General features: G+C 37.7%; 2 protein-coding genes across 4 annotated transcripts; both read left to right on the top strand.

Annotated features, from left to right (window-relative positions):
- Positions 1 to 288: 288 nt before the first annotated feature.
- LOC116307980 (fibroblast growth factor receptor 3) lies at positions 289 to 2,796 on the top strand. 3 transcript variants are annotated; one of them, XM_089039113.1, is made up of 3 exons: positions 289 to 609; positions 1,252 to 1,307; positions 1,402 to 2,796. In XM_089039113.1, the coding sequence occupies exons 2-3, from the start codon at positions 1,280 to 1,282 to the stop codon at positions 2,274 to 2,276; spliced, it is 903 nt and encodes a 300-aa protein (XP_088895239.1). In that variant the 5' UTR covers positions 289 to 609; positions 1,252 to 1,279; the 3' UTR covers positions 2,277 to 2,796. The 3 variants fall into 3 exon arrangements, with proteins under 3 accessions (XP_088895239.1, XP_031574178.2, XP_031574177.2); XM_031718318.2 differs by having other exon boundaries at positions 1,191 to 1,307; positions 1,405 to 2,796; XM_031718317.2 differs by having other exon boundaries at positions 290 to 609; positions 1,191 to 1,307.
- A 974-nt stretch (positions 2,797 to 3,770) lies between these two features.
- On the top strand, positions 3,771 to 8,835 carry LOC116307979 (uncharacterized). The gene is made up of 3 exons (XM_031718316.2): positions 3,771 to 4,310; positions 4,444 to 4,515; positions 7,944 to 8,835. Exons 1-3 carry the CDS (start codon positions 4,251 to 4,253, stop codon positions 8,790 to 8,792), a joined length of 981 nt encoding a protein of 326 aa, XP_031574176.2. The 5' UTR covers positions 3,771 to 4,250; the 3' UTR covers positions 8,793 to 8,835.
- The last annotated feature ends 3,263 nt before the right edge of the window (positions 8,836 to 12,098 follow it).

Raw genomic sequence — 12,098 nt, 5'->3', positions numbered from 1 at the left:
ATGTTTAATAATTTTTTATATGAATATATAAGTGCGCACTTAATGGCATTGGTTGTAGCTAGATGAGATGCAAAAGTAGAAAAAGTCCTCCTAAAAAATATGACCGTGTATTTATAGAAACTTAACAAACCAACACTTTTGTCAGCCGAGGAGGACAGGGAACCCAATATTTCAATAGAACAAGTAGGCATTCAGGGGGTATCCATGATTTTCCCATGCGGCTTGATTATTGAATTCCTGACTGACGCCTGCTACAAGTGAAAGACGTCACGACAGTTCCAATCGATGGCTGTCAGTCACGACGGATCACGCTGCGACAGATGTGTTGAAGCGCGCAGCTTCCTAATCAGCGAGGCAAATTTTCATCAGCAGTACTTGTTTTAGAACGAAAGATAGTACGACTCAATGTAATAGTCATAATGTATCCTGGAAAGATCACTAAACCAAGATAGTTTGGTATCGCGCTAATATTTTCATCGATCACTATGAGGCGATTAAGAAGAGCTCAATTTAACCCCAAAGTCAGTTATATCAAATCTCAATCAAACAAAGACATCAGGCCTTCAGGACGGTACAAACAGAGCAGCTCAAATCATGAATCATCAAAAGGTACAAAATAATGACTTCTTTTTCAGTGAAATTAGTGAAAACTATTGAGTACTAACTGAAGCATAAGCTCGTCGACAAAATATTTCATACATGATAAATAATGGATGCACTGATACGTTCGACTTGTCGAAGGATATGTAAGATAGATGGTCATACAAACTAAGTACTATTCCATGAATGCACGGCAGTTGTAAGAATAGACAAATACACTTGCAAAACCGTTTTTAGACTAGTAGGGAATATCCAAATAGATCCGGATACCAAAGTAATAACTAATAAATGTCTACGTTCCACTTGTAGCTGCTAGTCATTTCCATTTTTTGCGTGACGTAAGACTGACCGCATATCAATATTTTGCCATCAGATAATCGTACAATAAGTCAGGCTTTATACTGAAACTTATACCTCTCAGTCTAAAGATGGTTCATGAAGAGAATTCAAAAGAATTATCTAGGCACTTCATATTGTTGCAATTTACCAACCAATCGCAGCGCCGTTCTCAGCCAGCGTTATGACTTCCTGAAATAGTTCTTGTATACTGAATCACATGTTGACTTTATTACAACTGATCAACTTTACAGAAGACGATCATATACTCCAAGAACTGAATATTGCAAGTGAAAAATTAACCATTCTCAACAGAATTGGCGAAGGAACATTCGGAATCGTGATGAAGGCAAATTTAACTGATTCTGCAGGTAAAATACTTAAGTACTGTTGTATTTGTGCAAGTAAATAGAACTTTTTTGGTGGTACAGGAGAGTAAATATTTTGTTCTTCGTTGGTTTTCAGAAGTTGGTAGTAGAGAAGTGGCCCTGAAAAGTGTCAAAGAAACTGGCAATGGAACTGATGGTGAATCAACTTCCAGTCTCCTTAATGAACTAAAAGTCATGCGCAAAATTGGTAACCATCCTAATGTGGTGGATCTTGTCGGTGTTTGTCGTATAGAGGGCTCACTTTATATAGTTACCGAGTACCTTTCAGGGGGGACTCTCTTAGAATTTTTAAGGCGCTGTCGATCTACAAAAGGCAACCCATACGTTGACGTGAGTGAACGTGAGTTACTGTGTCTAGCACTGGGTGTCTGTCAAGGTATGGAGCATTTAACTGCATGTGAACTTATCCATGCTGATCTTTCTGCGAGGAACGTTTTACTAAGCGATCAAAGAATTCCGAAACTCACCGACTTTGGTCTGTCTCGCGATTTCAAAGCCAGTAGATTATTAGATGCCAAAAGCAAAGGACCCCATGGTAAATTACCTATTAAGTGGATGGCAATAGAATCTTTAAGACATGGCATATTTACTAAGAAATCTGACGTTTGGTCTTTTGGTGTTGTCATGTGGGAAATAATAACATTAGGGGGTTCTCCATATCCCGGTATACCCGCTCGTAACCTGCTCAATAAACTTTTATTGGGATATCGAATGGAAATGCCAACACACTGTTCCATCCAATACTATGAAATCATGAAAAGATGCTGGGAGATGGAGCCTTCGTTGAGAATTGGATTTTCTGATGTCGTCATGTCTCTACAAAATCTGGTGGAACAGTGTAACAGAGAAAACTACATACACCTTGAAACATTGTGTTATTCTTATCCATTCATGGACCTCAGTCCAAATAGCAGACACACATTGGACAATGCTGATAACAGCATTCAGTAAAACTGAAGTAAGCCAGGACTTTTTTATGTTCAAATATTTCTAACTTATATTTGTCGACTGTCTTTGTTCTTAGTCAGATGTTTCGAGACATTTAAATATGCTATACATAAACATATACGTTTCGCTATAGATATACTATAATTTATGCACATTGTCTAATTTTTTAGAGATTATTGAGCTTTATTATTAGTTTTATAGCAATTGCTTGTAAATAGTTTATCAGTATAAAAATGTAGTCTTCGTTATCCTAGCCATCAGTGCACTTGGTGTATTCGCTAATGATTCTGCTAATTTTAGAAGACCTTGATTTCAATAATAATGATCGCTTTTACATCATCAGAAAGTTAATAAATTTTGCAATTAGATCATCATATTATAATTGTAAATTATCTATACGTAGCTAGATTTACGATTGTATTTCGGGAAAAAAACTCAATAATGTTATTATTATAATTGCAAGTAATCGCTGTATCCAACCATGACTTAAAGATGGTATTAAAACTGTGTCCAAAAACTGTCATCATATGCCGCATGGGTCTTTTGGGACTGAATATATATATTTAAGGAATATAAAACGGCTGCTTATTTCTCTGTATTGTGATATCATAAACACGCTGGGAGCTGTAGGTCACGAGAGAAGCAAGCTTAGGAACACGAGGCTTAACCAAGTGTTTCTCTTGCTTATAGCTCCCAGAGTGTTTATATCACATGCAAAGATATAAGCAACCGTTTTATATTGCTTTTATAAAATATTTTTGACGATCTTGCGCAAGCGTCTCTGTCCTCTGAAATGAACACGGTAGCTAGCCAATCAGCGCGCGCGTTTTATTTCAAATATTTTATGAAGAAAAAAAGAAAGAAATTATACGGATGGATGGATGGATGGATGGATGGATGGATGGATGGATGGATGGATGGATGGATGGATGGATGGATGGATGGATGGATGGGTGGGTGGGTGGGTGGGTGGATGGATGGATGGATGGATGGATGGATGGATGATGAATACACTCAAATGTTCTTTATGGATAAGAAATTAGGTCACCTAATGACATGCAGAAACATGATAAAATATTATTAAATGTGTGCCCATTAATGCATATCTCAAATTTTAAAGACATTTTTATCCATAAAGAACATTTAAAAGTCATACATTATACGATTCTAGTGAAAATTAATGGTTTCAAAAAGTATTTATATTACGTTAAGTCACTGCCGCTACTTTCATTTACTGTAACTTTTATTCACTAGATTTTAGGATAATCCTTTATTATGTGAAGTCAATTTATAAAGAACATGTAAAGACAAGTTTAAAATCAGTTAGTATTTTGATAGATTCTTCACAGGTCAGTTAAAATAAGCTTCGTACGTGTGTGGTTTACCTGTGGTTCACTGAAAACCAAACAACCAGTCTTTATACCCTAATATGGAAGTTGATTCTACTTTGACCGATGACGAAATACAGGTAACCTTGGTGATAAATCTGTTTCCCATGATACCTTGCGCCATCTCCTCCCCCTTCCATCATGGCGAAATAACGAAAGACTCATCAGAAAGAATGGAGGCTTGGAAAGTCGCTCCTACTAGGACTAACGGGCTTTAAACTCCATGGACTTTTGCTCGTCTCAAGGAATATTGATCTAAGAAGACATCTATCAAGTTTTAAAACCGGATTTGTCTTGCCTTTGGAATAAATTGCGTACTGAACCAAGGCTCCAGTTATCCGCCCAAAACGAACTTGTCGATCAAGCGCGGACAATATTCAGGTCTAATAAGTCGTTTATCAAGAAAGCCGTGTAAGCTAGAGTTCATCCTCTCAACAGTGCAAATTTAGGAAGATAAATTGTCAAAGATTCATAAGACATCAGAAACAGAAACGTTGAAGTACATCTATCCCGCAATAGGTACATCGTGTTATAAGACATTACCTACAGCGATTTCTTATCAATTTTTATCAACTTACAATAAAGAAAGATGACTTTAAAAAGCTACAAGGAAGAGAAGATCTTTATCCAAGAGTACAAGACTGGAAGGGTAAGTTAATACTTTGTTTGTAGGCGCAGTATATCATATTTTAAAGAGGTGTAACTTGGCTGTTTGCAGGTACAGTAGTGAGCTTACTGAATTTTCTAATGTTTGCTGACTTCAATAATCGTCATTTCCCTAGATCATTGTTTCATGGAATCGATTTGCAAGGTCTTTAAAGGAAGCTTTCGAATTTTACACGGAGTCGAAACAGGTAAGTCTATTACTGTCCAATACCAAGATGTGGTTTTGATTTGAATAGTTCAAGTAAGCCTATCGGGTATTTTTCTAATGAAAATGCATTTTAGTTTTTCCGCCATTTCCCAGAAGGTTAATTTCCACCACAAAACTATTAAGAAGTTAATCTTATTGGTATTTTATGAGTATATTTTCGTTAACATACATATATGCTTCGAAAGCAACACAATTTGATCGTAAATGATTCTAATTCGTATGTTTCTCGTTAAATAATTTATGTGTCAGCCTTGTATTCTTAACATTTTGAGAGATAGACATCGTTCTGACAAAAGATTTTGTAATCGAGAGAAGTATTGCACAATTAACCTTTTCGGCGCTAGCTTGGATTCTGTTAAGGTCACCAAAAAGTTCGGGCATCGTTCTCGGATTCCTATACAAATTCACTGAGTTTAAAGATAAAATTTAGGTAGATTTCTTTAGTTAGCTCTCTTAACAGCAATTAGAAAAGCTTAAACCAAGCTAGAAAAATGATCATTTACTTGTATTCAGAGAACTAACTAAACATTAACCAAGTAAATAGTTCATTTAGAGTCAGTACATTTGTAGGGAAATTCGAGAACGTCTGAACTTTTTGGTGACCATAACACAATCTAAAACAATTTATGCCCAGTAACAGCTTGTGCCGAAAAGGTGAATTAACGTTTTGTGATTAACTTATGACATTAACCATACGGACCTAGAGGACTGATTATACCAGTGTTTGTAAAATGGAAGATGTCCAGCAAACAAGCCAAATTTTTATTATTACTGGGTTGCCTTTAGCAGCCTAGTCGTAAAATGCCTTTAGTTTTTTTTGTCTTCTCCATCTGGTAAAAAATGCAATGTTGTGCAAGAGTACACATATATTGATTTGAATGACGTGTTCCTAGATTCTGGGTTTATAGATTGGCTTAGCAGCTGAGGCTGTAACTCCAGGCTTTAGAAGTAATATAATGAGCAGTAAAAGAAGATTTCTAGAATTGTAATTTACATATTTATTAGTATTATTACAGCTACTCATTCTGCAGTATTCTGGCTTCAATCGCGTGGGTTACTAGAGCCTAAAGGAAGATACGACTTTCAGTCTTTTTAGTTCATGAGACATATGCTTGAATCTATCATTAAATACTACGTGGTAATAGAGCTGGTAACTTTGGTCATAAGTACTTTTTGATAAGTTGTGAATCCTTTTAATAACCGAGTTTCATTCCACTTCGCTGGTTAGGATACTTAAAAAACTAGTCGTTTCTAATAGAAAGTGAAATGCTGTTATTAGTAATCATTAGTATCAACCCATGAAATAGATATTACCATAATATAGTGTTAATTTCATCATATTGTTATGGAAAAGTTAACAGCTGGCCACTAGGGCTTAAAGACTCGCTAGGGCAACTGACTGCCTCAAGTTAGACCCGATGATATAAGTTTGTACCATTGTATCATAGGAATCTTTCATCACTGAATTTAAAACTATTCAACCTCGAGGATCCTTGGTCAGTTATCTTTGCTAAAATTTAGTATGAGAATGGCACTGAAAAAAAAGTTATAAGTACCATATAATCGATATTTCATTGTTTTTATCTACATTTTTTATGATAAAACATTAGAATATTTTTTATTCTTTCTAAAACTCGATCTTAGTTATGGGGATTTATATATATATATGTGTGTCTCTAACTCTATACAAAATATATAACTGTCTCTATATATAAATTATTGTACATATTTATGTATAACAACAATATGTCATGAATACAGCAATTTGTTATGATTGGAATTGCAGCTATGACTGACATATTTCTAAACAAAGTTATGATATTTTGCATGTGATTGTCTTAGCCAAACATACTCTGTCAGGCAGATAATTCAGGGATGGCATTTCTTGTCTGGAACATGACTGCTTTCAATAGCGTTCAAGTACAACAAGTCTCCTTGCATTAGGATTTTGTCATTTGTTTCGGTATGCCATTGCAGGAACTGGCAGTGACTGGGCACTTAACAGCACTCAAAAGCTCATGAAAGAACACTGTCCTGCCTTTGAACTAAATCGTTCATCACCTTGATAAATACTTCCAGCAATAAATAAGTTGAAGTATGACATAATTTAACAGTGAAATACTTTGCCTAGATGAGTGAACAACAAATCAGAAATAAACTTGGCAAGCCATTGCTCAAGAAACACTTGTGTTCTAAAGCACGATTTCATGACCCCAGGTCAAAGTACTGAAGTACAAAATTTCTCAAATGAAGATTTTAGCTAGCATCTGTAACACAGGAAGAGTACAAGCGCAAGTTTAGTGTTGCTGCTTGCCTAATGGCTCACACCAACTATATTACAAGAATATTATCAATTTTCTACTTTCACATCCCCATAATGCCTTGCGTCTTTGAGGGGTAAGCAATCAAAAAAACTGTTTCAAACTGAAAGGTTTCTTAATTGAATTTATACTATACCTGCTTTTACCTGTACAATACTGATTATCAGTTTATTCCAAGTTATTTTTGCGTGTACAGAAATTTTCTGTCTTACAGAAAATGTGTTGACTTACGAAAAATGTTTAAAATTTACCTTAAACGTCTTCAAGCTTCTATCTTTTTCTGTTTTTTACTTCTCCATTTTATTTTTGGATACCAAACAAGGTATTGTCAACATTTTCTGATCAGCCTCCAGCAAATAAGTGGGTTTTTACCCTCTGGTTACCCCCCAAAGACGCAAAGTCTTATGGGGATGTGAAAGTAGAGAATAATGTAGAGATCATGAACTTCAGAACTGTTAGCCAAAAACAAATAATCATTTAAACATATTTCTAAACAAATTTAAAATTTCTGAAATAAAGATATTTATTTCGTCAGACGCAACAAGTCTTAGTCAGGTCAAAGTCAGCTCAAGATTCTTGTGTAATTCAAGATGGAGAGTATATTAAAACTTAGTGATGTCGGTAAAGCAACGTTGTTTTCTACAAAACTGCATCAGTAGTATTCGGGAAGTTTTGGAAAAAAATATACATCTTAAATGTTCCAAAGTACCCACTCCCCCCAAAAAGCAGTACATAACAAAGATTAGGTGTTAAATAAGCTCCAGCATACCTGCACATTGGGTAACCCAGTGCACGCTCCAAGAGTGTCTTGTTTTTTGTACAAACAAGAAATTATCATTTTACTTATTTCCTTATGTAAAACATTCTTGCAATGAGAAACAGCATAATTAAAAGCCTTTGTTCAAAGAAATCTTAAACAGAATGTCAGCAGTGACATACTGTTTGTTTTAATCTTGTGTCATATTTCTTAGCTTGAAAGAATTCTAAAGAAAATACATGTGACGGATGTTAATTATAGTTAGTTCAATGTTAAGTTCTTGTGCTTGCATTGTAATTTTGGTTATTAACTGATTTTTTAAAAATTTAGGCTGAATTCTACTCTTGGGTTGAAAGTATTCCATCAAAGTTGAGGAAAATTCCACTTAAAGGACTGACAATAGCAGCATTACCATTTATTTCATTTCTTATATTATACTCCAATTACCGTGTTCTACGAGACATCACTGGACTGAGTGCTGTTGTTAAACCTAATTGCAATTTTCTGCCATGGCTAGAAATGCTTGTGTTCCACTGTTACCCTCATCAAATCCTATCAACATTTTCCAACCCAATGTTTGACTTGCTGGCTGCAATTCCTTATCTTATTCACTTCGCATTACCAGCATTGTTTGCATTGTACAAATTTCTCAATACTAAAAGTATACATGGAGCATTTCCCTTTTTGTGGTGTGCAGGCTGGGTTAATCTGGTTGCAGTTTTAATCCAGTTTGTATTCCCTACTACTCCTCCATGGTTTGTAGACTCTGCTGTCTGGAGTGCTGATGGACAGTTGCTGAAAGCTGGTGCAAATGAAGCAGGATTCCATAGACTAGATGGAGTTCTTGGTTTTCCAGTCTTTCATAATATATACTCTGCTTCTCCTGTTAAATACGGTGCATTTCCATCCCTCCATGTTGCTTGGCCTGCAATTATACTGGTGTGTGGACCATGGGTCAGTGAAAAGTTTGCCATGGGACATGTTGCATGGATTACATGGGCTGCGCTGTATTCCAATCATCATTATGGGGTGGATGCAATTGCTGGAATTTTCCTAGTCTTTCTTGTTAACTTTATGATGAGAAAAGTATGGAGCCCATTTCAGATTGATGGCAAACCAAAACAGTATCCATCTATTACAATTAGTAGGTCTAAATCAGAACCATGTTTACATGTTTAAAAAAGATGACAATTTCTACATACAATAAAAGAGGAAAGATTAACATTTGTATTTGATGTAGCTATTGATTATTATTATTATTATTATTATTATTATTGTTTTTAGTGCCTATTTGACTATTGCTTATTTGTGCTTATTTGAGTAACATTGTTTATTTCACAGGTCAGTGAAATTCCATTGTTTTCTTTTGTGTCTATTTGACTATTACACAAATTGATGATTATGTCATGTAAGAGCACAAGTCTGTTGTAACTTGTAATACTAAATTGATGTCCATTATGAGAAAACTAATTTACAATAACTATTTGTTGAACCAATTAAATTTCCTGATTTTTATGCAGCCTTACATGACGTCAACATCATTAACATGTACAATCAATATGGAAAATATTATTAATATTTTATTCATACATATGCAAAAATTATGGCCGTTTCAAATATACGTACAAGTATATCAAAAGTATATCAGACAGGGCAGGATATCTTTCTTGGTTTTTTTCCAGAAAGCCCTAGCGATAGACAACTTGAAAAAATATCAGGAATGACATCCCATAATTTTTGATATGCTTTTGATATACTTGCATATATATTGGAAGCGGCCATAATTTTCCAAATGGCTGTGTATATATATATAAATATTCTGCTCTACTTCTATCGATGTATTGAGCACTATTTTAATGTGGTTAAATGTAATTTAGGCTAAGTTAGACTCGAGGTCAATGACATCTCGCAGTAGCGTTGTCCGGACGCATACCGCTATCTCCGCTGTCAACGCATTTATTACCTCACGCGATCGTTGATCGACTCAGCTAGCAAGTTGTTTATAGCATGTCGCAATCTATTCTAGTCGATCTCTGTGGCCTGTATGAGATATGGATCATAGCTATCATTACGAAATTCGATAAGACGCTACACACGTGATCACGCTAGCTTAATGCCAACCACGCGAACCTTTATTCGCCATCGCTATCTATCGCTAGCACTTGCTATACGACGCTATTACGCTATTACGCTATTACGCTACAACACGAGTTTAATTTAATTTTTCATCATGCCACCGAAACGTTCGCTGACAAACCTCAACGAAGAGGTTCCTGAACGAAATCCGCTCAGCAGCACTCCGCAATCAACGTCCACCGTGACACTCTCACAGGAATACCGACGGGAGCTCGTGGACGAAGTAGTCAGGGCTGTTCTTGCCGCTACACAGCAAACGACCATCTCGCAATCGCCTGCAGCAACGACGAGCCAACCAGTATTGCCACTGCAGTCAACAGCCCAGGACACACCAGGTACGTCCAATGTGTTAGTACCAAACTTTGTAAACACGTTCTCGCTCGCGAGCGTAAATACAACTAGTACCGCTAGCATAGTGACTTTGCCTATCCCGCAAGCTCGTTCGCTAGGAGCTGTTGGCGGTCCTCCCAGCTCAACGACTACGGTTTTATCTGGCTCCCTCACGTCGTCAAAGACCTTCGCAACGCCAGCAGTTGTTCAGCCCTTTGTTATTGGACCTGGTGCTTCTCCGGTCCCGGCCAAATTAGTCACGCATATCGTTAGCGGGAAGTTCCTTGATTTAGGCGAGCTAATCCCGTCCAATTTGGTCGAGGCGGCAACCGAGCCACAAGTGTTCCTCGACGGCCATATTGTTTTGACTGCTGGGCCTAAGCGTAATAAACGCAAGATCGAGGACATAGTTACATGGATTGAGACATTCACTAGCTACGCCCTGGTTATGTCTGAGTACTTCCCCCACCGCTGGAAGGATCTATCGCTTTATAAGCTGCTCATCATACGCACGTACAGGCAGTTCGGCGGTAAAGCTTGGCTGAATTATGATAAGGCCTTTCGGGAGCACGCGGCCGCGACTAGCCTTACCAACTGGGCTAACATCGACACGCAGTTGTATAGCTTCTACACGGCTGGTCCAGCGCATCGTGCTAGCTTTTCCCACAATGGCGATGAGGAGCAACCAAGGGGTTCAAACAGCAGTGGTGTCATCTGTCGTTCATGGAACAAAGGGCAATGTTCCTCGCGCTTCTCCTTGTGCCGTTTTGCCCACAAATGCTCTTCGTGTGCTGGTCGTCACCGCCTCGTAGAGTGCCCGGAATTTTTCAAAGAAAAAACTGAGACGGAGCGAAAACGACGAACTCCGTCTCCCGAGCTTTCAGCAGATAAATTGAAAACTAAAAGACGCTAGCTTTCAAAAAGTTTTTTATATCATGCTTTGTTAGTCATTATTTTGTTTATCGGTCATGGGTAACTCATGTTTATGTTATACCTATCAAGTTTATTAGCTCTTAGTTATCATGCTACACTGCCGTGACCAGAATTGCCTTTCTGGAGTCTTATATTTGATACTACTGTGCGTCTTTAAAAATTCCCATAGCGTGCCGTTTCTTGGCATGTATTCTGTTCCGTGCTATCGGTTCGTGGTCCGAGGCGTTGTTTGCATATTTGTTCTTGCTATGTTGACACGTCACGTCACTTCATTTAGCGCTACTTAACATGTCTCCTGTCAGTTCGTTTATCTCAACGAGACAGCGCGACGCGCCGTGACATTTTAGCTCTTATCTCCTGATGGCTCAGGTCATCGGCACGCCATAATCTACGCTCTGGGCTGATGTTTATTTACTCTTACTTCGCGGCTAATCGGCTTTGTAATGTTCACATTAATTGTATAATTCATTCAAAGTCTTTGTACCATCTGTTGTGTGACTTATGCGTATTCATTTCAGCGTTGTGTGGCCTCCCTTCTGTCTCCGAGGTTACCCCTCTCCGTGTGGATTGCTTTGCAAGGGAGTTAAAATTACACCCTGACCCCGTCAAGGTGGCATACGTTTTAGATGGCATCCATGATGGCTTCCACATCGGCTTTCAGCACTCGATGAAGCTCAAATTGGCCAAAAACAACAAACAATCCGCCATGCAAAACCCAGTGGTGATTGATTGCTATCTTCAAAATGAAATCCTTCGGGGTAGGGTTGCAGGGCCCTTCGTTCATCCTCCATTGCCTAACTTGCAGATCAGCAGTTTTGGAGTAATTCCCAAGCGCGGGCAGCCGGGTAAATGGAGGCTGATAGTCGATTTATCATCGCCCAGGGGGTATAGCGTTAACGATGGGATCAACCGTGAGGAATTTACGTTGCAGTACGTCACAGTCGACGAAATAGTCAAAATGGTGTCCAAATTAGGCGTCGGTGCAATGATGGCTAAGTTTGATGTCGAATCAGCATATCGTAATATCCCCATCCATCCATCCGACAGACATTTATTAGGCATGCGGTGGAAAGACAAATACTTTGT

The sequence above is a fragment of the Actinia tenebrosa genome, unplaced genomic scaffold, assembly GCF_029948245.1.
Source record: "Actinia tenebrosa isolate PJP-AT-01 unplaced genomic scaffold, QUT_ActTen_1.0 PGA_scaffold6__47_contigs__length_16458017, whole genome shotgun sequence".
Taxonomy (NCBI): Eukaryota; Metazoa; Cnidaria; class Anthozoa; order Actiniaria; family Actiniidae; genus Actinia; species Actinia tenebrosa.
The sequence above is the reverse complement of the archived record's forward strand: the minus strand, read 5'-3'. Positions and strand labels throughout refer to the sequence as shown.